The sequence below is a fragment of the Haliotis rufescens genome, unplaced genomic scaffold (assembly GCF_023055435.1).
Source record: "Haliotis rufescens isolate VD_foot unplaced genomic scaffold, xgHalRufe1.0.p SCAF_3, whole genome shotgun sequence".
Lineage (NCBI taxonomy): Eukaryota > Metazoa > Mollusca > Gastropoda > Lepetellida > Haliotidae > Haliotis > Haliotis rufescens.
Genome location: NW_025964001.1, coordinates 43918974 through 43945207, shown reverse-complemented (window position 1 = coordinate 43945207; position 26234 = coordinate 43918974). Strand labels below are relative to the sequence as shown.

Below are 26234 nucleotides of genomic sequence, written 5' to 3'. Positions count from 1 at the left end.
TATCTATTTGAAAATCCTTATATTTTCCCGATATCCGTCGAAACTTAAACAATAAAAGAGAGTACCAATAAAGTATTTAAAATAGTTCCTTGTTTTTAAATGAGTCAAAGGTAAACACGAAAGAATGCTTTATATTCAGATTCAATGAAGCGAACATCCTTGTCATTGTGTAAATTACTAAATAATGTCGCTTTGTTCTTTCACCATTGTAAAGGCAAGGGCATGGCTTGAGCAATCAAACCAAACATATGACACTGAACCAAGAAACTGTGGATTGGTTGGTTGTGCAGTAAGTTCCACATAAACCTTACGTTACATGCAGTAAGCATCTGATGAAGAGGAAGAAAGCTCTGAAATGTCGCTACAAATAGAAGAACGAGTGTCTTCGTGTTCTTTCAAACTCTAAAATTTGATATCTTATGAAGACTTCATACACCGCGTGCACAACAGAGGAGACCTTCAGAAGAAACCCTAAATTGACGAATATATTAAACATGTTCTTTTTGTTGATTATTTCAGTTGATGGAGGCTATGCTGCCTGGAGTCAGTGGTCCCTGGTTCCCTGCTCTGCAACATGCGGAATTAATGCCACAACAGTCCGGACACGGTCAAGGACCTGCACCAACCCAGTGCCAAATCATGGAGGAGCACCCTGTTCAGGTCCCTCTTTTGAAAGAAGCTCTTTCACTTGTGGTCTTAACTCATGTCCAGGTACGATTGCATATAAAACAATTACGAAAAAGAATACTTTGATGTATGTGACTCATTCGATCGTATGCTTAAAATAAATACAAAACGTTTGTCTGAGACGAGAAATAATGAGGATATTGTTTTATTCAGTTGATGGCGTTATCTCTATTTGGAGTGTTTGGAGCAATCCTCCATGTTCTGTGACGTGTGGAGCATCAGCAACAAAGACCAGAAGTAGGACGAGAACATGTACACCTCCCCAGAACGGCGGAGAGGACTGTTCCGGAAATTTGACTGAAACTCTAAGCCAGAACTGTTTCTTGTGTGAATGTCCAGGTATCTAAGCAGTACACCTTCTACTCCAATTACAAACAACATCACTATAGTTTCATTGTGAGACAAACCACAAAGAGAGCCGAACAATATTATCATGATTTTAACGGTTTTCTGTTTGTTAATTATTTCAGTTGATGGAAGCTATGCTGCCTGGAGTCAGTGGTCCCTGGTTCCCTGCTCTGCAACATGCGGAATTAATGCCACAACAGTCCGTACACGGTCAAGGACCTGCACCAACCCAGTGCCAAATCATGGAGGAGCACCCTGTTCAGGACCAACTTTTGATACAAGCACTTTCACTTGTGGTCTTAACTCATGTCGAGGTACGATGAGATATAAAACAATTACTAATGGTATTTATATATAATATATGAGTATGAAAACCACCTTTGTTTTATGTGACTCATTCGATTGCATGCTTTATATTAATGGAAAACGTATGTTTAAGATGACAAAAAATGTGAACCAACTTGTGAAAGAAACCTTAAGGGTGTCCTAAAATATAATCATGATTCTAACGGTTTTCTTTTTGTTGATTATTTCAGTTGATGGAGGCTATGCTGCCTGGAGTGATTGGTCCCTGGTTCCCTGCTCTGCAACATGCGGAATTAATGCCACAACAGTCCGGACACGGTCAAGGACCTGCACCAACCCAGTGCCAAATCATGGAGGAGCACCCTGTTCAGGTCCCTCTTTTGAAAGAAGCTCTTTCACTTGTGGTCTTAACTCATGTCCAGGTACGATTGCATATAAAACAATTACGAAAAAGAATACTTTGATGTATGTGACTCATTCGATCGTATGCTTAAAATAAATACAAAACGTTTGTCTGAGACGAGAAATAATGAGGATATTGTTTTATTCAGTTGATGGCGTTATCTCTATTTGGAGTGTTTGGAGCAATCCTCCATGTTCTGTGACGTGTGGAGCATCAGCAACAAAGACCAGCATTAGGACGAGAACATGTACACCTCCCCAGAACGGCGGAGAGGACTGTTCCGGAAATTTGACTGAAACTCTAAGCCAGAACTGTTTCTTGTGTGAATGTCCAGGTATCTAAGCAGTACACCTTCTACTCCAATTACAAACAACATCACTATAGTTTCATTGTGAGACAAACCACAAAGAGAGCCGAACAATATTATCATGATTTTAACGGTTTTCTGTTTGTTAATTATTTCAGTTGATGGAAGCTATGCTGCCTGGAGTCAGTGGTCCCTGGTTCTCTGCTCTGCAACATGCGGAATTAATGCCACAACAGTCCGTACACGGTCAAGGACCTGCACCAACCCAGTGCCAAATCATGGAGGAGCACCCTGTTCAGGACCAACTTTTGATACAAGCACTTTCACTTGTGGTCTTAACTCATGTCGAGGTACGATGAGATATGAAACAATTACTAATGGTATTTATATATAATATATGAGTATGAAAACCACCTTTGTTTTATGTGACTCATTCGATTGCATGCTTTATATTAATGGAAAACGTGTGAAAATGTGAACCAACTTGTGAAAGAAACCTTAAGGGTGTCCTAAAATATAATCATGATTCTAACGGTTTTCTTTTTGTTGATTATTTCAGTTGATGGAGGCTATGCTGCCTGGAGTGATTGGTCCCTGGTTCCCTGCTCTGCAACATGCGGAATTAATGCCACAACAGTCCGGACACGGTCAAGGACCTGCACCAACCCAGTACCACAGTATGGAGGAGCATCTTGCCAAGGTTTATCGTTTGAAACGGATCAAGTCGCTTGTACACCGGAACCCTCGTCAGGTATAAATATTTATAAATATAGAAAACTCACTATACTCCAAGACATAAAGCAACACTAAACTTCATCAGTATAAAATAAAGACTTAAATGTCCCAGTGGAGAATATAAGACAGCTAAGCATGTACATACTGTCCTACGATGGTGATACAGTAACACGTACAGCTCTCGTCAATGTTTCATTTCATGTTTACAATGCATTATCTGCTGCATACTTTACGCCTATTGTTCATACGTTCGTATGCCTTCCTATTGAAAACCAAGGTGGACAGTGAGAAAGATGTTTGTGGTTGTTGTGGTGTATGAATGAACATGGATATTCTTATTCTGCTTTGAAATGCTTCATTTTCTATCTCACTAACCTGTGCTTGATTTGCAAATTGTATGTATGTTTTTTTAATTAAACAACACAACCTGACATCATAGTATCTTCCAATTGGTAAGTACATTATAATCTTTAAATATAGATGCTAACGTCAACTTGTTAACAAGTAAAGCAACTGCAAACAGTATACTCGACATATTATCGACATTAACTTTGGCACAAAAGAATATATGATTTAAAGGAAACCCATCGGCATTGCCTCCAGAATGTTTCATTGTGGTGCGTTCTAAAAGTAGTTCAGGTGAACCGCTTCAGGTGAACCGTATCAGGTGAACCGTGTCTTTCAAACAATTGCTCCTGGTATCAACTTTTCCTTTTAGCGTTTCTGGGGCTGGCGCTGTTTGGTCTGGTCGATATCCGAGGGAAAGCAGGCACAAGAGACGACAGCAACATCACGTGGACATATTTCATCTCAAGTCAACCATTCCTGACATTTAGAGATGTATACAAGTCGTGCTATAAACTTCCGACTCACTCCCCCAACAGAGCTATCTTTACACACAGAACATCTCAACTGTAATCAGACGTCAGGGAATAAATACCATGAGGCTTTATAAAGTGTATGATATGTATTTTGAATAATATATAATTCTGTCAAATTATCTCATGTTTGTCTATGAAATGTAGGTGTCACTCAGACAGTAGACAGATCGACTATATAAAATAATGTTAAGTAAGTTAGAGCTGCATTAAGCTCACCCACAAAATCATCATTTTCCTCTGTAAATTTTGTAAAAGATCAACATTGTCGATGTATATTCCAGACCTGCTTGATCGATTGAGCTTAAACTCGTATGTGAGTATCTGTCCACAAGGGGCTAAAGTGTGGTCTATGTGAAACGTGAAAATGTCTTCTTTGACATTGTGTCAAAAACCAAAAGGAACAAGAAAACGTCTTGTCTGCAGAATGATGACCCTGAGTAGTGTCCGTCTGTTCCTCGTGGATCTCTGTTGCAAAACACACACGCGCAGGGTTACAAAACTCAATTGGTGAAACTCACGAGCACGGGTGCGGTGCTGTCAAACCTAGAAACATGATCCGGGAAAATATGGGAATGGAGCCGTGGGTCAGAGGTTTCTGGCTCGCCCCAGGGACGATATTCAGGACTAGAAATATTATATGGTTCGTTACACAGCAACGACTACAGACAGGGAACTGATCACTGTAAACAAAAATAAGCTTTGTCTACAATAACATTCTGTCAAACAATTACATATATCACAGCAGTGGTATTTGCACTAGAATAATGCATATAGTTCACATTACATTGATATTCCAATTAAGAAATTATCAAACGGCTATACAGTACCTTACAGTAAGATACTAGCTTGCATTGTATGTTTGTTTGTTTGCACTCAGCAATATGCCAGTCTTTTGACGGCGGTCTGTAAATAATCAAGTCTGGACCAGACAATCAAGTGGTAGATATCATGAGCATCGATCCACACAATTGGGAAACGATGACGTGCATCAACGTAGTCATAGAGCCTGACCACCCGATCCCGTTCGTCACCTCTTACGGCAAGCATGGGCTGCTGAAGACCTATTCTAGCCCGGATCTTCACGGGTCTACTAGCTCCTGATTGGTTTAGGAGCGGTCAAATATGTTCCATGTTGTCCGCTCACAGGCGGGTACAAATTTCATGTAGCCTGCTGAGAAATCAATCGAAAACAAGACAGAATTCTCCCGTATTTTACCTGAACACCTACAATATGATATATTAGATTAGCTTGGTGGCATAGTAATTCGATTGGTGGATGGTGAGTTCCTTCTCTCGCCTCCACAGAAACCAGTTATCAGCATGTTACCTTCCCGAAGCAATGGCTCTTATCGTTCCTTGATCTGCAACACAACGATTGGCATGTGGATATCCTTTCCATCATATAGTAAATGAGTGAGTGAGTGAGTTTGGTTTTACGCCGCTTTTAGCAATATTCCAGCAATATCACGGCGGGGGACACCAGACATATAGTAAACATAGGCTCACATACAGGGTACATCACACCCCATATGCCCCGAGGGATCGGTTGACAACGAGTTTTTATTCACCGACATCATTCATACAGACCCGGAATATATGTCCGCAGTTTCACTTAGTAAAACGCTTTGACGGCTAGCAGTCGACGAAAACGAACCGAGTTACTTCCCTTTTCCGAATGCAAACGGATAAACATCAGTTCATTTCAACTCAACGATACTTATTCGAGATATGCAAGTTACCTCCGATGAGCTCCTATTGACTTCTCAGCGGGCTACGTGGAAAATAACTGCCCGCTCACTGACCAGTCAGAAGCTAGTGTTTTAATGTAAGGTGAGAAAATAGTTTGTGTTTCACCATCAAACAAAGGAACTATGGATACAGCCTCAATAATTAAATATTCTAGCGAAACAACCGAGGATTACATTCTGCATTCCCATGACCCTTGCCTGTCTTGCAGTTATGGTGCGGCAAGTTATTTTGAGTCTTAAGTTCCAGACAAAAGGATCCGGTTGGCTGATTATACTGGTGAAATATGACATTATTATTATAATCAAGTTTTGTCTATACGTCATACAGATTACATAATAATACTATTATTTAAAATGTGTGTAAACTAAGTTTTAACATCACATCTAAATTTTGGAAGTGAAACTTGCATGACCACGTACATGGCCCAACGTACATGTTTGTAGGGGGGCAAGGAAGGTGTCATGGGCGAGATTGTCCAAGAACCATTTGAAAATCTTACAGTCCAGTTTCCCCAGGTCCAACTGGTCAGTGACGTTCACGTCATGTGTCTGTTGTCTAGGTGTTGGTTCCCGAGTGGAGAAATATTCCTTGTACTCATCCATCCCTCCATACTCTAATCCATAGGTTCCTTTACTCGGCTGCAGATTCGAGTATTAAATAACTGAATGATTAATGTGTCTTTTAATTTCTTTTTCTTTACTTCATGATTTCTTGATTCGTTAATGCGTGCTTTTGTTAATGCATGCATCAGTGATCTTTGTCTTCACGCTATGTCTGTTTTATGTGGATACATCATAAAAGATGACAGCAAAGAAACTGGATACTGATATCTTATAATAGGTGTAATCGAACAATGCAACGTTTTGTGTGGATACAACAGAGATATTCGCATGATTCGTGACGATACACTTTGCGGCGTGTTTTCATACTGAGCGAGGACGGCAGGGTAAGACGGTTGATGTGCCCCGCCCTTGAACACGGCACCATTTTCACCTTCCATGGCTGGGGAACAACATTTGGTGTACATGAAGAAAATACATAAAAAGGTAAATAAAAATAGGACACAATTATGAATACAAACTGATGAAACGATGAATAACTGAGAGTTGTGGCACGTGGTCCTGTGCACAGCGCGCAGGTCACAAAAATCAGGTGACGCCATCAATCTATACAGCAAGGGCAAAGAGGACATAAGGTGATGGTTAAGTGCAGACGTTTACCACTTAGGTGAAACCCACAAGCACGGGCATGGTGATGACAAACCTAGAAACATAAAGGGGTCGAACCGGGATTCGAACCCATGATCATAGGTTTCTGGCGTGCCAAAGAGAGATAACTTTGTGCGGCGAATCGTGGCGCCTTAGACGACCGGATGACCCGTGCCCCCGCAAGGGCAAGGAGGACATAAGATGATGGTTAAGTGCAATTCTATACAGCAAGGACAAAGAGGACAAAAGGTGATGGTTAAGTGCAATTCTGTACAGCAAGGGCAAAGAGGACATAAGGTGATGGTTAAGTGCAATTCTATATAGCAAGGGCAAAGAGGACATAAGGTGATGAATAAGTGCAATTCTATATAGCAAGGGCATTGGGGACATAAGGTGATGGTTAAGTGTAATTCTATATAGCAAGGGCAAAGAGGACATAAGGTGATGGTTAAGTGCAGTTCTATATAGCAAGGGTATTGGGGACATAAGGTGATGGTTAAGTGCAATTCTATATAGCAAGGGCATTAGGGACATGAGGTTGAGATGCAGTTCCATATAGCTATAGGATACTGAGGACATAAGATGATGGTTAAGTGCAATTCTATATAGCAAGGACAAAGAGGACATGAGGTTGAGGTGCAGTTCCATATAGCATGGTTGGTTAATGAACATAAAGTATCTGTTAAGTGCACCTCTTTGTAGCACCGGAGGTAACCAATTCACGTTACATTCACAATGAGAATCGAGCACCACAATGACATCTGCATATGGGGAAGGCTAGTGGTCGGTATTGAGTTAGTGTGGATTCATAATCTACAACGTCATCCCTCCAATATGAAAAAAACATGAAATGAATAGCTTTAAAATTGACGGTGTAGTGCCTTGTCAAAGAATGGAATGATAAGAACTTGAGAAATCTGTTTAAGTGAGAAAACGTGTGCTGACATTGGTGTGTGTTTTCTTTTTACCATAAAACAATAATTATAAGGAAGTTACTGTGTGCTCATAGGTATAACCTCGCTGAATCGATAAAAGCATAAGACAAAATACATCTTCTAATTTCAGGGGACCAGTTGGTGATATTTAGCTGAACGTTTATTATAAAAAACAAACATAATTGTCATTATTTTGGACACTAATTGAGTTGACATACATTCCCGTTCTTAACACACAAACACAAAAACACACTGTTTGAACATGTTGTATTATTCATGTTTCATGAATCCCATGAACCTCCACCGGAAGCTTGGGCAGACCTTATGTGGGGCAGTGAGAAACAGATCGCGATCTCTGTAATACCCCCATCACACCAAACTAGTTCTCAATACGTTCGTGAAAATGCAATCGAACGGGCTCCAACTGTGTATGAACGTAGTGGACGTAGTAGCAACTATTGACAGTCTTTTTACAGACTTCATGGACGGGCTCGGACGGGGAGGTGCTCTAGAACTTTGAGTCTGCTCAAAATTTTATCCCGTCCATCCCGTCCATCCCGTTCTGCAATTAGTCGGATTGACAACGTACTTAAAACGAGAAAGACGTATAACGAACGGAATTGCCGTACGTCGTCCCTACTTGGGACGTGTTTCGACATGGTGCAGTCGGACATAAATTGTAGTACGTGTGCACACCGACCGGGTCGACTTCTCTTTGGAGGCATGATGTGTACAGCTCGGAGCCCTGAACTTGAATGAAGACTGGCTACAACGCACTCGGTATCCATAGGAGTCGGGCCAGGACGGGCCAGCACGCGAATACTCACGCACTTGACGAGATGAGGACGTACGTACTGCGAACGAGTTGGTCGGGTTAAGAATTAGTTAGAACTGGCTTGGACGTATTGTGAACGAGGTAGAACGAGGTCGAACTGGTTAAGAACGGATTGAGAACTGCTACGGACGTGTTCGAACTGCTTCGCAACGTTGTGAACAGGCACTTTTACACGATCTCAACTGGATACAAACGGACTGCAGGCTGGCTAAGAACGAGATAAAAACGAGATAGACGTATTGAGGACTGCTTAAGAACGAACAAGCATCGTATTTTACGCCAAACTACGCGTTCTATCGTGATCACAGCCCGTTTTAGTATTTATTTTTAGAACGGGGTAGAACGGGATAGAACTACTTTGGTGTTATGGTAGCATTACAGAAGTAGCCAGGTGACACACACTACACCAATGAAATCACCGGACCAATGATAATAATTTATCTGACTGATATTTCTTTTCAGAACTGTAATTCCTGCTTGTAATGTATTCGTTCAACATACCAGGTTGTGTTTTGTGACATTGAGGCTAATGTCTGCTGTTGGGTGTCACATAACATCTCTACATGTATACCGTATTTCTACCAGTCACCGACCCCATGGACACAGTTTACCAATCCAATCCATTCCTCATATTACTGACATATAGCTTGATATGTTTGTTGTTTAACTCGGCACTCAGCAATATTCCAGCAATGTGGCGGTGGTCTGTAAATAAACGAGTCTGAACCAGTCAACCCAGTGATTGACATCATAAGCATCGCTTAACGCAATTGGGATACGATGACATGCATCAACCAAATCGAGGAGCCTGACCACCCGATCCGTTTATCGCAGCTTAAGACATGCATTGTCGCATGCATGGATTGCTGAACAGTAGATATAAGGTAGACAAAGCAGAGAACGGAAAAGTGAAAATGACTAAACATTATAACCCTGTGCCTTCCTTGCGCATTAAGTGAAATACCAAGACAAGCTGACCATGTGGGGATCTGGGTTGTAACAGGTCCCTAGAACCCCAATGCTGGTGGAAAGAGGCGACACCTCCTCTTGGTGTAGTGAATAGAACGTCAGCCCCGAGAGCGGAAGGTGGTTCGATCATATTGTACTTGTTACTTAGCCTGCCGTTCTGCATTAAGGTGATTTAACGGACTGGTGGGATCAGTGTCAGTACAATGTATCTGAGTGGGATATCCATGTTTAAGTGCGGCATGGTATATCAGTGAGCTCGCACTGAAAAACCGTATTAGTGCAAGCAGTCGCTGTGTAAGTGCAATAAACTTGAATATGACCTTAAACCTCAATTTACCTCGCCTCATCGTCAAAGGTGACGTGGTTGGATAGGGCGATCGACTCGGTGACTTCGATAATTGCCTGTCATATACCCCGATGTGGTGAATCGTTGCTCATGTTTTCAATAAATAATTTCCTCCAAGAATATGCTTGGTAGAGCTAGTCTTCAGTCACCCATGCTTGTACCCCGTAAAGAACCGTGTTAGAATCGGTATTCAGCAACCCCGCCCCGCCCAAACCCCCCACACTCCACGTGATATGATACCCTATACATAAATAAACTAGGTCCAGAGAAGCCAGTACAAACCAGTGTTACGATCAGACAGCTGACATTTTGCCAGCACCCGATAATTCTGATTTCACCAAAAAACCATTCGTAGCCATGCTTGATAATATCTTATTTTAACAATCCAATATGCACAATAACAAATGTCTTTTTCAAATATTTAGCATTTAAGTGTTTGTCACTAGTTAACCATAAACACGATGCAGTACACATCATGTGGTATATTGCTTTCACAATCTCGTTACACTACACCGACCAAAGTTATTTTATACTTCGATAGGAATACTATTCAATGAGCCTCGAATGCTTTGAGAAACTACCTGCGCTATTAAATACCGCGTTGAGCTTTGTACAGATCTCCCTTCACAGGCACTGCTAACTGGCAATGGATTTCAGGATAGCAACAGTGACATACTACATACATGTACTCGCTAAGACCGTAGAGTTAAATTGAAATACGCTTAGAGCTTTCGGTCGAAATTTATTCTGATGGATGGTATTAACAAGCTTAATCACTTAGTTCAATCTGGGGGCTGTGGTCTAAGCTAGTGGTTAAAGTATTCGCTCGTCACGTCAAAGACCCAGGTTCGATTCCCCACATGGATGAAATTGTGTGAAGCCAATTTCTGGTTTCCCCATCCGTGGTGTTGCTGGAATATTGCCAAAAGCAGCCTAAAATCATACTCACTCAATTGTTCATGACTGTTTGACATGATAAAATTCTTTTTTTTACCCCTAGCAACTGTTGAGTAGTATGCCGCCGATTGACAAATTTGACATCTGTCCACTTTGACATCCTGTGTAATCCGACAAAATCGTTTATCTCGGGACAGCCCCTATATATACTCTTCATGAAAAGTCGAGGCTATTCAGAAATAACAGATGATCACAGAAATACAAAGGGGTAGGTAATGGATGGATAGGAAAACGGAAGGATTGGGTGTAACATGACACTCAATGGGACATGTTAGCGGTGTATTGTAAGGGCGCAAACAACCTAGAAACATGATAGAGGAGTGTAATTAAAAGAATGAACGTTTATGATGACTTGAGCAATAATGGTCATGCCCGAAAGATTGGTCAAACATTCATTTATACGGCGTGGCATGGTCCGAATCAACTCCCAATGTTAATTTATCGGAGTCTTGCCCACTCCTCTTGGCGTCTGACTAGATTGGTAATGGTGGTACAACACGTGGCCGCCGAGCAAGCAGACGATTTCTAATCGTCTGGTCAGTTACTTGTACTCTGGTAGACTGGAGCAACTGAACAGCAATTTGATTGGCTGACTGGGCTCGATTTTTAAAGCCTTGTTTCTGATTAATCGATCCTGGACTTCATTTCTTGACCTAGGATGCCCTGTGCGGGGCCGATCATTAACATTTTGTGTCTGCAGAAATCTGTTTCAAAATATGCAAATCACGGACTGAGACACAGCCAACCTCCACTGAGTGAGACATGCCTATAGCTCATCACGTTGTGTACGATGCATGTTTAATCTGATCACAAATACTGTCTTAAGGCAAGAGTTGAGAGCTTACGTGTCGCATGGGATAATGATAATCAACAACATTTAGTTGATGACCTTTCATTGAAATTCACGAATGAACCCCTATACCCATACAATGAGGTGCTGCATGGCCAAGGTGAAATATTTCAGGTGCGTTCTATCGATCTCTGGCAGCCGTATTTTCAAAGATGATCTTTCTGACGATCGATCGTAACATTTATATTTCCTGTTCCCCTACATTTTTGGGAGAGTATATAATTTTAGATTTGGGGTAATTTCGTTGTTAACACCTTGGCTTGTCACAAGTGAATAATTGTGTTTGTTTGTTGTTTCCATGGACCTCGGACATATCATAGTTACATCACAGCGGCGAGACGAACCAGTGACCGATATAGTGAGCACCGTCGGGTATGATACGCAATCAGACAAATATCGAGCCAGGCCAACCAACCATGTTGTTGCCTTGTAAGCAAAGATTGCTGGAGACATATTCTAACCAGGAATCAGTTATCACCAAAGGCCAGTGATCTGGCTCAGAAATTCGGAATTAGAGTCGAGTTGAGTCTCGTCGACAGCAGTTGTCATCGCTCGCGTATTTCCCTAACCTATAACACTTGTCCCGAAATGGCAGGAGTTGATCAAGAATGTCTTCGACAGGCCAAATACAAGCTCCTCACAGTTATAGCCCGTTCCCGGAGCTCTCATACTATCGCTGCAACACAGCTTCCAACTATGCTACCATACAAGGAGTTTAACTTGCAAGTGACTGACCGTTGTGTTCACGAACAAGTTGTGACCCTCGAGACGCCGAATACTCTTCCCCCAGCTAAATGGTCTTTGTTTCCCAACCCCTTCCTGGGCAAACGCCCCATTCACTAGACCACGGAGGCAGATAACATAATTGTCAAATACGCGTAGAGCACATGGAAAAGGGAATGTTCTTACTGTCTCGCAAGGCACCATGTTTTGTTTTGGAAGCTGACAACCTGGTAATATTATTGTTTCTTATCAAACAAGATATGTATCTGGCAAGAAGGTATGAATGCTGTCTACGCAATGTCAACTTGACATTGGACATGCTGAATGCTGTCTACGCAATGTCAACATGACATTGGACATGCTGAATACCAGCGAGTTCTGGCATTGAATTCTCGTATTGAATGGAACAGTTTGCCATGGCGCGCAGACTATCACGATGTAGTCACTCCATGAAAGAGAATACACTTGAACCATATTTATCATGACCATATGCTCCAGTCGTTAGAAGGAACAGTATTGAATAGAGTAAACATGTTGACTTTGTTATTGAACCCCATACAACATGCGGTAATTACTCATGGTCACCTGCCATCAAGAGTCCATGCGTTAAAGCTTCACTTATCTATACAATACACCCCCATTATCTACGCACCCTGCTTACGCAAACACAGACACGGGTCTTTTGTTCTGTTAGATATTCGTTGGAGAAATCTTTACAAAGTTTTAGGTTGTCACTGAAGTAGCAATCAAAAGCCTGTACATAAGTGCTGGTGCCGCTGTACAACATTCACCGTTCACCTGATATGTTCACAGAGTAACAGCAGCCATGAAGCTGTTGAAGGTAAGTCTATGTCTTTATAGATCGTCCATTCACCATCTTAAATACATATATCTTTCCCATCATGTCGAGCAATATTCCTGAAGCTCCAGCCCTTGGCGTCCACATTTCACAACGTAATTTGACGCACCAGTGACAAAAATGATGTCCGATGTAATTCCCTATTTGAGTTGTTCCCATGCTTTTTCATGTGAATCATTAACTTGCTTTTGCATGTGTTTATGACGGGTGCCGCTTGTTGGGCAGGATACGCTCACCTTTTCGCGAACACCAGATATCATCACTGTCATAAACACACGCTGATCTATAGTCGGAATCGAACAATCGACTTTTGGTACAGATTTCTTATGAATATGGTAAAGGTTTTGTCACTGTCATTATTTCTGTAAAGGATTCATTGTTTAGAAGAACGACATTAAAACGTTGGCATACAGGACAACTGTCATTCCTCTGTACAAAAAGGGGGGGCACATCTTTACCTTCTGATAATAGACCTATGCCACTATTATCATGAATCAGTAAGTTTTTTGAGTTAATCGATTTCCAGAGATTGTATTATCATCTTATAGATCATAAATTACTGTGTAAATACCAATCACGATTTATACCAGGAGACTCAAGTACTTTTCAACGACGATATATATATATCACCAAATATGTAATTCTTAGATCAACATGAATATTTCTGTATAGTTTTCTGTATTAATATTCCTATATTTCTTTATCGAAAGTGTTTGGCACGTATCAAACTGTTCACTTCCTTTTTACGTTAGTTCAACATTGACAAGGCAAAGCAATGACAAATGGTCATTTATGGAGTCAATATCGCATCACGCCGTTTGTTATTCTTTTGAAATGTTTCGTTAGAAAGTTTATATTTCTCATTTAACTCGTCAACCGAGACTGTTCGAATCGCAAAGCGCCATTTTAGATACTTAGATACCAACAGCGGTCTCGAAGTTTTCAAGAATATTTTTTTGCAGTTGATTTTGTATATAATCATATCTAAGTGTATGATACAGAATTTATGTGAACCTAAGTACTTTTTGATACTTTTGTTTAATTTTTTAAAGATTTTGCAAACACAAACTACTTTTTAAGTCGCAATTACAAGGGGTGGTGAATCGTCCCTGTCTTCGGTAGGGAGAATTTACGTTTCACGGTTTTCCATTTGTCATGAAATAATTACATTTTCCTGTAGACAACTACACACACAGTATATAATAAATAGGATAGTCCATGTGTCGAGTGAAATATCACTCTCTCATCCCTTGAAGGGGGACAAGGAGATATTTTCACGAGTAGCACAACCTCGAGTGAAAATTTCTCATTTTCCCCCGTCACTCGATGAGAGAAACATGAAATATTCTCTATTTATTAAATACGTTAAAACAATATGGTATCAAAGTATCAGTCCTTAAGCCATTGTTATTCTTCATTTATGTTAATGATATGTATGTTATGAAATGATACTCCTGTTCGTCGATAATACCAGCACTGGCAGATCAGCTCTAGATATCAATCGCATTGAAAACTCCATAAATAAACATCCATGCAAGTCTAGACTGACATGTACCGGGATCTTGTAAGAGAAGGCTAGTTCTTCACAATCCCTTTTATAAATGCAACATGTATGTTTGAACAGTACGAGATTGACACGATTGAAAGAACGATAAACCAACGTTGGGAATTTGAATAAGTTATGAACAAGTCAGCAGGGGCATACAAACCTAATCTGACACACCTTGAGGCATGGGCATACGATACCCTCCGCAGTCATGGCTGAATGGATATTAATAACATCGTGTTAATTGTTCACGAATATACACCGACATTCTTTACGTACATGTAGGGCGTCTGTTGGTATGACTTTGTGCTCATTGCTCAACTCGACGTGTCGAGAATCAGGAGCAGTCAATGTATATTCAATATGAAACGAATAATAATAATCACAAACAACGCACCAAAACGTAAGAGTTAACAAAACGTGAATTATTTCCAGGTTGTGCTTTTGTCGAGATATATGGTCTTTGAGAATATTTATATTTAATGCATGTTACCATTGCGTCTACAGGCATAAAAACTATTCAGTGTCCATTACATATTTAGGATTTAAACAGATGTCTGAGGTCAGAGGTTAAAATAATTCATCAAAATATGATAATATTATCACACCAAATGATCACCGAAAACCTGTTGTAGGTAGGGCTGAAACTGTTATCCGATACTCGAGAATGACTCGAATATGGTAACTCATTGAGTTGTAACGTAATACTCGAGTATTCGGAGACTTGCCTTCCTTGTTCGATTCAATTATCTCCCTTGCTTTGCTGTCAGAGAGGACCCCAACCCAATCTCATCAAAATCAGATCTTAGTTCTCGCTGCCGCTAAACAAAGATCTGAGGACAACCCATTACGGGTCACGTCAGGACGACCTTTCGCGAACTTTGACCGACCACTGAAATGACAGACAAGAAGTCGATGTCAGTCAATTAGAAGGCAGCTTTCTCGAGCTTTATGGCACTCGTTTCAAGCTGGCGACTTCGACTTAGACAACGCTTGAAAATCATGTTGACACAGTTCTCGATTAAAATTTGGAAAACTGAACAAACGAACATTCCGGAATGACTGATTTATGGTTTAGAATGTATGTCAGTGCTTCCCACGTACTGTTCAACGCCTCCTCAGTTCAAATGTTTATCTTACGGAAGCGAGAGATAGACGATAATGTTGACGGAATCAGTCGAACGGGCCGTTACTGTCGTTCGGAATACCCCGTGTTAACGTTTTCGAGGTTGCATTATTAGAAAACTCATTCCGACTGTCACTTTCATGATCTGATAAGCGACGCTTTGATTGGTCGGATGAAAGGTGGTTCTGACGTGACCCGTAATGGGATGTCCTCAGATCTTTGTTTAGCGATAGCGAGAACTAAGATCTGATTTTAATGAGATTGGACCCCCACCAGAAATGAGAAACCACCTGTAACTGAAACAGTCGAAACTACTTCACTCGGAGTCAACTGCATCACCCTCGTTACATTGTGGCGGCAGCACTCGATCAATACATCACTACACCAGAACAATATACACCTGAAGATACACCTATCACCAAACTCTTCCTGCTTTATCACCACAAAAAATCTGACAGTATTTATCTTTTTTCTGAAACACCAAGCTTCTATCGAAATGGTGGCAGAAACATGGATGCTTTTCAACCAACTGCACAGTGTATGTGCACATATATACACATTACATCATCGTGCCCAAATCACATGTTGTGTGCATTATGTTGGCCACATACTCATATTACCGAAACAATATTTGACAATATATAGGATGAATAGTATTCAAGATCAGAGGTGGAGCAGAGAAAGCCGACTTCTCAAATGCAGGTGCTCCCAAAATGACCCAGTATCACCAAGATGAACTGCTATCCCTCAACACATGAAGTGGAAACATAGTTCCTCAAGACAGGGGCATAACGAACTAAAACTATACTGGCAAGGGCATCACACAAACCATTGTCTACTCCATTCAACCCCACCAGGGTCAGGCAGCTGTTCTTCCAATCAGTTTGATATCTTCACGGCTTTCCTTAAAATCACTCTTTCAAAACACGACGCCAGATGCACTATATGTAACGGGAGAAACATCCTAGCTCTAACAAAAGTATCTGGAAAGAAAAGCAACGTACACCATTTTTGTGGTACTACCAAAATCCGATGACTTACGGAAAACCTATTCCGCCGCAGTTTACTTTCATTGCCCATCTGCAGTATAAAGTGGGCTGTAAAGTGCAGTATTTACACAGTTCTAACATTTCGTTATATATACGAATCAAAGTTTGATAAGGAGTATCACTATAAAAGCTAATACGTCATCGGGTGCATATGTTGAAATACCTGAAGACAATATTGTGTGATGACAAGTTTAATAAACAAAAATTCGTTGTCATGTGCCACACAATCCCAACAAACAATATGTGACAAATTATCAGTCAGATCACCAGTCAAAATGAGACTATCTGACTAAAACGTGATTCTAAAAGACTCTCAGGAGCGCGTGTGTGATCCACCTGATGCGATCACGGTCTGAGGCGCGTTCAATATGCTGTTGGGTGCCGATGCGCCTCCGAATATTTTGGAGATAAACTTACTGTATTTACTGTGTTGGATTGTCAAGGCGTGTCAGTTTCCATAAGACCGAAAAGGGGTGTCAGATAGTAAAGGCGTGACAGTTTCCATAAGACCAAAAAAGGGGTGTTGGATTGAAAAGGAGTGTCAGTTTCCATAAGACCAAAAAAGGGGTGTTGGATTGAAAAGGCGTGTCAGTTTCCATAAGACCGAAAAGGGGTGTTGGATTGTCAAGGCGTGTCAGGAGGTACTGAGGAGAAGAAAGCAGGCCAAGGGACAAAGATGGCGAACTTACACAAATGCGGGGCCTGTGAACATTACATTTTCGACATGTTAGACACACATGCTCTCAGTGGTGAAGTTTAATACTACCACAATAGTGATTACATATTTTTGAAGACTTGTCACTTGTTAAAACCAGTGAAATCCAATTGTTTTAGCTGCAATTAGAAACCCCTCCCATCACGTGGTATTCTGTCTTGCAACCCATGCTAACTAAAAATCCTTTTCATGCGTCTGTTTGTGAACAAGATACATGTATAATAAAACTCGTATGAAGTTCCTGTTTTGTCCCGATAACACTCATATGATTTCCTTTTGTGAACATTTGACATATATTATTATGTGTCATAAACCCTCATTTGTGGAAACGCAAAGAAAACTTAAATTCATACATTTTCATAGGTGTTTGTCTTTTCTAAAATAAATCTAAATGATTGGTTTCTTCGTTTGTTTGTTTGTTTGTTGTTTTTTACTGCAGTCTACAAAATTCCAGCAATTTCAAGGCGGCCTGTAAATAATCGTTTTTGTCCCTGACTACTCAACCAATGGTTGATATGGACAACGTATCATGCCGTCAGGGCATTCGTGACCGACTCGTGTTATTCCGGGACAAGCAGTTTATGAAAGGGGCGACACACAATCCACCAAGTCACACATCCATTCAGATGAATCTTACAACATGCATGCAACGATTACTTTTGGCCAAAAATCATAACCAGGAATCCCCAAATGTTGACTAAACAAACAAACACACCCCGGGAAATATTGTAGTTCCCGAGCGTGAGCAAGGGTAACACATGAATTCTTACATGAGTTTCGTAAAATTAGTATGACAAACATGCGACAACGTCATGTTTGCTGCAAACTTTCACCATGCTACTGGAATTATGGGTTAGACGACAAGAAAACGTTTACGTGCAGCTCATCTCCATGCTCAGCGGCCACGTGTTGTGCCGCCCCCTCATAATTCGTCCTTTTAGTGCCATCTGACGTCAATGGTGTACATACACAACGTCGACACTGGGGAAGTCATCGCTGGTCATGTGTCATGTTTTCAGATGAGTCCCGATTCACTATGCCTTTCCTTGATCTACTGTCATACTTCACTACCAGTTGGAATTTGTTTCCAATTCATTCATCATTATCATACGTCTATTACAAGAAACTAATATTTCTGAGTGTCCCCTACCTTTTTGTAAGAGTATATTTTCGCAATTAAGTAGTCCAACACAAAATAGTTTTTACTATAAACATGTTGTCCTCTATTGGAATAGATTCGTTCTTTCTACAAATGGGCCAGTTCATTCATTGGAGCATAGACATTGATATTTCTCTACTAACCAACGGGTATCTATTTAACTTGGTATTATCGTGCTTCATACCCCATTCAATACAAACCATTCATTCTATTGCACTGTTCTCTAAACACTAATCATACTTACCATAGAAAGTTAATTCAATTATCATCTCTTCTTTTAGATATGGTTCAACACATTCGCAGTCCTCCAGTTCATTCTGCATCAAAGAGGTAAGTAGTTCTATTCAAACACTGAGTGGACATGTAGATATGTTGAACAGAATTAGCAACATAACGTGTAACATCTAAGATATTTGCTTACACTGCAAGCATCGATAAGCATGTGTTTAGACCCACGTCACATACATGTACTTTCCATTTTGCATGAATACATATTTAAATGACACATCAATGCACTATCTGTGAAATTTATTTATTAACATGAGCTTGTCAATACCATTGATATAGAAACTTCGAAATAATAACTCATATATCATAATGCGACAATTCGATTTAAACGTTGGTCACTTTGCTTGCTTTGTAACACCGTCACATTTACACCCTAATTCATTCAGTTATTTAAAAAGTTAGTCCAATTATATATTTTTTTATTTTGGTTATTTTGGTCGGCTGTAATGTATCAGTTCATTTCAAATCCTAGTCAATTAATCGTTCCTTGTACATCCTACATTATGCAATAGCCACAGTTATTAAGGTGCTGTGATCTGAATATAGTGCTTGCCGGAACACTCGACCTTTGAGCTGGAATCTCCATTCTCGATCTTTTGGTGTGCTGTATATTTTGTAACGTGTGATTATTACACGTGCAGAAACTTTGAACTTACTTTGATGACCATTTTTAGCTAATTTCCCTGTCACACCAGTATTATAGATGATGGTTGAGCTTCCGCAACGCACCCTGGATCAGGCTCGAACTCTATCAATGCTTCTATGGGGTCTTAAGTTTATGTGAATTATGTGATGACTATCCAAGCATCGTCATGTATCAAATATGCCATCGTAAATCTAGGAAATAATTTATACTTAATCTCCTACCACTTCGTTTGTTTGGGCACGGAATTCTTGGCGCTCTTGTTGTCTCCCATGTTCATGATCAAATCTCCTGCTTCATTGTGGTGAATTTGTCGAGTTCTGCCAACACACGAATGCTATCATGTTTTAATGCTTTCTTTTGCAACTTATGAGAAATAAAATTAAGAGGTATTCCAGTGACTCCAGCTGCTACTTCCATGCCAAGTATGATAGGCGCAGCGATTATTGTTAAACCAACACTAGTTTGTGCTCCATGCTGGCTGCTGCAAGCTGAAGTGCACCTTCAACTCAATCAATCATTAACAACTCTGCGATACATTTTATATAATCAAATTCTAGAATCACGCTCCTTCTGTATTTGATGTTTTATTTTACTTATTTGATGAAATCCATCAACTGTATCCATCTTTCTTTCTTTAACTAGTCGATCTTGAGAATATACATACACCTTATTAGATGTATATAATATGGCATAAATATCTTAGTAAGCAAAATGCTCCCGGCCTCAACTTGGATCCCCAACTCTTCCAGACTGTTTAAAAAGTTCAATGTTGACGTTCATGTCTCTTAAACTATTTAAGTCTTAGACCCGGTAATATAACGAGGGCATCTTCTATTGTATCCCCCAACAAGACTTAAACAAAAAGCGTAGCGCTTGATGGTATAATCATCAAGTTATATAATACATCATTGAATTCAGTAACCAAATGTAAGCTTATATCTTTCAATCCTGGGCGGCTCAATAACATATGACCTGGGTTATCTGGCAGGGGAGCAACTGACACACTCTTTCGTTTTGAGGGGACATAGGCCCCGAGTATGATCCCACTATTCATTATCTTAGTTAAATGATGTTCCTTACCTGTCATCATCCCATTTGACGGACAAATGATGATATTCAGTAGCCATTCCATTTTTGTCACAAGCATAATCTATTTGTTGTTATCGGCGTGAACAATATTGTATGAAGTGTTTGTATAGAGCCTGCTAACAGGGACATGATTTAAATCCCCCAGATTTGCTGTGGTGGCATTAGGTTAATATAATTTCTTTCTGCTTGTATACATTTTCTTGTAAGTGTAAAGCATATAACTTGCCCTCAATACCGGGTTCATCAAAACCTTGTGTGTCTCCTATATCGGAAAGTGCAATTGTATTACATTGTTTTAGGTTACCACCACTATGCCCAGCTATGTTGGACGACGCTAGGGATCTCCAAGTACGATAATTCATGAGATCAATATCTGGAGATCCACTCAGTCGCAATATCCCTTTACTATCTATTGTAAACTTGGAATTGTCATGGCCAATGGGAGCATATAGTTTTGTCTTCTTTAAGGCATCATAATAAGCATTAACAGTTGATAGTTAAAGTTCCTCACTAAGATATATTCCTTGTCCCATAAAACTGATTTCATCAGTCTCTCCTTTGGCTGTAGTAGTATATGTTAGGATTATCTAGATTAATATCATCCATTTTTAGATTCAACATAGGAAAACATAATTTCAATATAAACGATGTCTTCACAATATGGTCGCAAGTTGAATCCACAATGTAGACTTCGGGATCCATTAGGAATCAAAGCAATTCGCCAGTCTGTAACTGTAACTTATTAACCGAGTCTGGTTCACTCTCCTAATCTGGGTGCTCATGATGTGTTAGTTCCAGGAACTGCCTGACTATCATTTACAATTAGTTTGTCTTCTACTGATGTTAACAGGGAGCTTGTTCAGAACATAGGTCGTGCAATTGCCATGAAAATCATGACTATAATTATTAGCGGTAATGAGGTCTTCAGTATTGACAACAGCAATTTTATCTTTTGCATGGATCTCTGGAGAACAGCAAAAGAACGCGGAAAATTACAATATAAATGTTTTGACACAAGCACTAAACAGAATCCAATGAAACTGCGTGTAGGTTCTGCTGGTGATGATAATACCATCGCAAAAGATGAGGCTGTTGCTGATGCATTAGGTAACCGATTCTATATTCGGCTTGACTTTGAATTACTAGATAGCCACATGCCTTTCTACTAAGCATCCCCAGGTGATAGGTCAGAATATAAAGTCACTTTTAATGACTATCAAGAAGTAACCAAAACCACTGATGAAGCTAGTTATTCCACTGGCAATATCTCACTGGAGTATGACATGGTAACAGATCCTGAATTAGCGAGACAAATTCGTAACCAGTATACAGGAGGTTTAGCCATTGTGTATGATCGTGTGCTTTGCCATCACAAGATCACCAGTGATAAAAGTGCTTCGACATGGTATATCAATCTGAATGTGCCCGCTAGATCACTGAAGGGTATTTTAATGTTGTTCAAGGACCCTTCTGAACATTTTTCTGGAGATACCGAGGGATTCTATAACCCCTAGATTACAAAGAGTAGAATTGACTGTCGAGTGCGTGCCTAATCAACTTTATTGTCACGGCATGCGAGCATATCAATAGTAGGATGAGATTAAAAACTCGTTTCTATAAGACGTGACCCAGAAGTTAACGTGGTCACAAAAGATCTGGCTCTTGCAGATGTTACCATTGGCTGAATTCCTTACCTCGAAGTATGCGCTATGGCTCGACATGTGAACCACAGATGTTGACCAACTACACGATAGTGGGCGGAGAATAGAGATTGCTAGTGAGGGTATTACTATACAGATAATGAAACGCCTGGTTAAATAAACTTATATTTGTAGGTGATTATGATTGTGCAACTTAATATACAAAATTGAAGATTCATGCAAGCTATCTATTAATAATCTTTTAATTGAAGAAGCTCAGTGCGCTATCATCTGTGTGTAAACGGGTTGTGGTAAAACAGCTTTTATTCTCGATATTTTACAAGGCCATTATTACATTTCTTTCGCACATATTATTATTCTGAGCCCAACTATAAACGTTAATAAAACATACCTATCAAAAGATTGGGTGATTGATCCCGAGGTGAACAAAGTTGATCCAGACAAACGTTTACAACGCTGTTTACGACTGTATCATGGTAAATTCAGAGGAGAAAAAACCCTTATCAGCATAGACGACTGCAGTGCTTGTAAAGAACTTACCAATAAGAAAGATATGCTTTTTTATTTAGCATTCTCTGTTCGACATATGGAGCATAGTGTTTTGGTACTTACTCAAAAATACAACTCATTCTTGAAGACAGCAGAGAGCAGACACGATGGGTTGCCCTGTTTCATTGCAAGAACCGAGATTCATTTTAGGAATGTGTACGTGAAAATGATGTTATTTCTACCAAGAGTGAGCGAGATAAAGTTAGAAAACTGTTATCGGAAACGAAGCACTCTAGCTTGTATGAAAAATTGACCAAGCAACTGCTTATGCAATTGCTAAGCAAAATATAGCAACTGCTTAGCAAAGTAGAGCAACTGCTTAGCAACTCTTAGGTATTGCTTAGCAAAATATAACAAAGTGTGGTAAATTGAACACTTGCAACCATTTGTGCATAAAGATAATGTGTTTGGAAATACACATTCTTTTGTAACAGTTTATTATTTCGGGTTATATTAGATATTTCATACTTAAATATCGGCTAGTGTATTACATGAAGAAGATGAGATGGGATGAACTGCTCCAAGATGAGACAGAACCTATAGTAGATAAATCTATAGAACAACATAGAGAAAGACTTGTGGCTTTGGTAACTGGTGGGAAATGCTCCAAACACTTGCGGGAAAAGTAAACCTCTGAAAAATTGTTAACATGACCGACGAAGAAATAAAAAACCCTCTATGCACATTACGAGTCTAGACTGGGAGCTACCATGACTAAAACAGTAGGTTCAGGTATGGTACAACTGTACACAGTTGTAGCTGGTACATTTCTTCCTATCCAACCTGAAAACCTTCTGTATCTATGCGAATCTCTCGAGAAAGACCCATTTGTTGAATATGCTTTAAGTGCTGTAAGCTGTGAGTTTTACCATAGATACGGAATGATCTCAGCTACAATTTGCCGCTGCTATAATAACGGCTAAGTACTGTCAATTTAAACATAAGTGCCCACCTAATAATAATGGGAGTGGAAACACCAACAGTGAATGCGGAAACACCACAAGTTTGACTAAGAACCTCAAAAAAGGAGCGGCGGGTAAAAAGGGGGCTTTAGCCAAGAACAAAATTCTATCACTAAACACAGTACACAAGCTGAACAAGCAAACAAAAGAAGGACTTTAAAAAGTTGTCTAAGCATTTATGCTCCGGGACAAACTTATCAAATGGCAAGAATCACCACAAGGTGTATATCTTATCTAAGGTATCAAGCCATCCAAATAGGGTTATCAACTGTTTCTCTCCATTTGTGAAGAAGAGTATACAGTCTGGTCTCCCAGTAAAATGAACGAAGAACTTAGTAAAAATGTTTAATATCACTAATTTAAAAAATGGTATCTGCATTATCCTTGGATAGTCATCACATAATTCACATAAACTTATGCCCCCACAGAAGCATGGTGCAGGACTTGCTCAGGTGGCGATTGTCCGGAACCCCTTTGTATTACAATTTAGCTTAAAGGACAACGATCCTTGGATAGTCATCATATAATTCACATAAACTGAAGATCCCCGTAGAAGCATTGATAGGGTTCCTGAATGGTTCAGGGTTGGTTACGACAGAACCCCCTTCTTCTATACTACTACATCCTTTTTATAATGCACAATAAAGTAACCATCGCATTTTTCCATGTACTTTTTGTTTTGGATGTGTGGGGTGACCGATGTTAAGTTAAGTGTTCATAGTTGGTAACAAAAAGTTCCCCATCGAATACCTCCATCAAAGCCTTATATTGAATATCTGCTGGTCCCATTAAACAGTGTATATTCGTTGATAAAATGACGAATATCCGGTCTAAACATATTGGAGGTCATTTTTCTTAACCTAGTCTTTAATAATAAATCTATTTCATAGTGTGTTTCTTGTGTCAATCATAGGATAACGATTATCCCAGACACATAACATGTATAAAAGGTTAGTTTTCCTAAGCTAACTTCGAGAATTTCTACTTTCAGATTCATTTGCAGCTATACAAGGTAAGGACACTATTTTAAACTGTAGATTACACTGTTGCATTTTAAATTCTATATCAAATCTCTTGAATTATATTTTAGGTTGACCATCTCAATTCCTTATGGTATGTTTGTTTCCTCTTAAACCAATTTCAAGGACTGCCTCCGTTGTCTAGTGCATACATTGTCTACCTTGGGAGTGGAGGGTTTGATTCCCTGGATGCGTCATACCAAAAGACATTAAAAGATGGTACTTATTGTTACCCTGCCTGGAGCTCGGCATTAAGGGAATAAACAAGGACTGGTCGGCTCGGAGTCAGTATACTGTGTCTGAGTGGGGAATTCATGTTAAACTGTAACCGTGCAATAATCTTGAACGCCACGTTACACCCCATTTCAACTCCCTTACCAATTTTCCCATTTGAATCTCGGGACTGGGTCCTCAGTTATAGAATCGGGTGGTTACCATGTGCGACCTAAGTGACCGTGTGTCAGGATACTCTGACAGCGAGGACTTTGCGCATGGTTTCAGCCACGGGTTTGCCTGACCCAGGCACGGTTATTTAGAGACTGCTGTACTTTGATTTAAATATTGTTCACTTTAGCATAAAATAACTTTATTTTAACTTTTTATCCTCTTCGAAGTGAGTGAGTATGGTTTTACGCCGTTTTCCAGCAATATCACGGCGAGGTCTCTTCGAAGTAAAACAGTAGATTCATCAAACAGAAAGGTCTCAAGTTTTTTTCTTTATAACTTTATATTATTTTGTTAGGAGTTTGAAAGTGCCAGACCCGTGACGATCCGGGTTAGAATAAGAATTCAGCAACCCATGCTTGCTGTAAAAGGCGACTATGCTTGTCATAAGAGGCGACTAACTTGGTTGATGCATGTCATCGATCCGAATTGCGTGGATTGATGCTCGTGATATCAATCACTGGATTGTCTGGTCCAGACTCGATTAATTACAGACCGCCGTCATATAGCTGGAATAGCTGGAGTGCGGCGTTAAACAACAAACAAGCAAACAAATGAAAGTGCCAATGCTGGTGTCCTATAATCCTCGCCACTTGAAACAGAATATCGAAATATCACGATGAGTAATTAACGAAGATAGCTGCATATGTGCAAATACTTTTAACGTGAAAACAAGCTATTCCGCCGATAAGGAAACTAACTTACAGTAATGACAAAAATTGCCCTTTTCAAGAAATATCAATTTTGCCAGCGATAAACATCATCACTGAATTTTGATCACATGGTTACAATCGGGGCAAAAATCGTGATTTTTCGTGATTCTATTTCAAGTGGCGAGGGCTATAGTCCTCAATGATTCTTTGCTTCTGTCATCCCATGAAGT

The 26234-nt window shown here is 39.9% G+C and overlaps 1 protein-coding gene across 9 annotated transcripts in view; it reads left to right on the top strand.

Moving 5' to 3' along the window:
• Positions 1–26234, top strand: part of LOC124123938 (A disintegrin and metalloproteinase with thrombospondin motifs adt-1-like) — a 66073-nt gene that overhangs the window by 17426 nt on the left and 22413 nt on the right. For 6 of the 9 annotated variants that reach the window (XR_007223103.1, XM_048402983.1, XM_048402984.1 and 3 more), the window contains exons 10-15: positions 520–711; positions 841–1026; positions 1158–1349; positions 1572–1763; positions 1893–2078; positions 2210–2401. Coding sequence is in view for 8 of the 9 variants with exons in the window: in XM_048402983.1 (XP_048258940.1) it covers positions 520–711; positions 841–1026; positions 1158–1349; positions 1572–1763; positions 1893–2078; positions 2210–2401 (1140 nt within the window). In the remaining variant the exon portion in view is untranslated. Of the gene's footprint in view, positions 1–519; positions 712–840; positions 1027–1157; positions 1350–1571; positions 1764–1892; positions 2079–2209; positions 2402–2610; positions 2803–3504; positions 3784–26234 lie in introns of those variants that run through there. The other 3 variants (XM_048402989.1, XM_048402986.1, XM_048402985.1) reach the window with 3 other exon arrangements.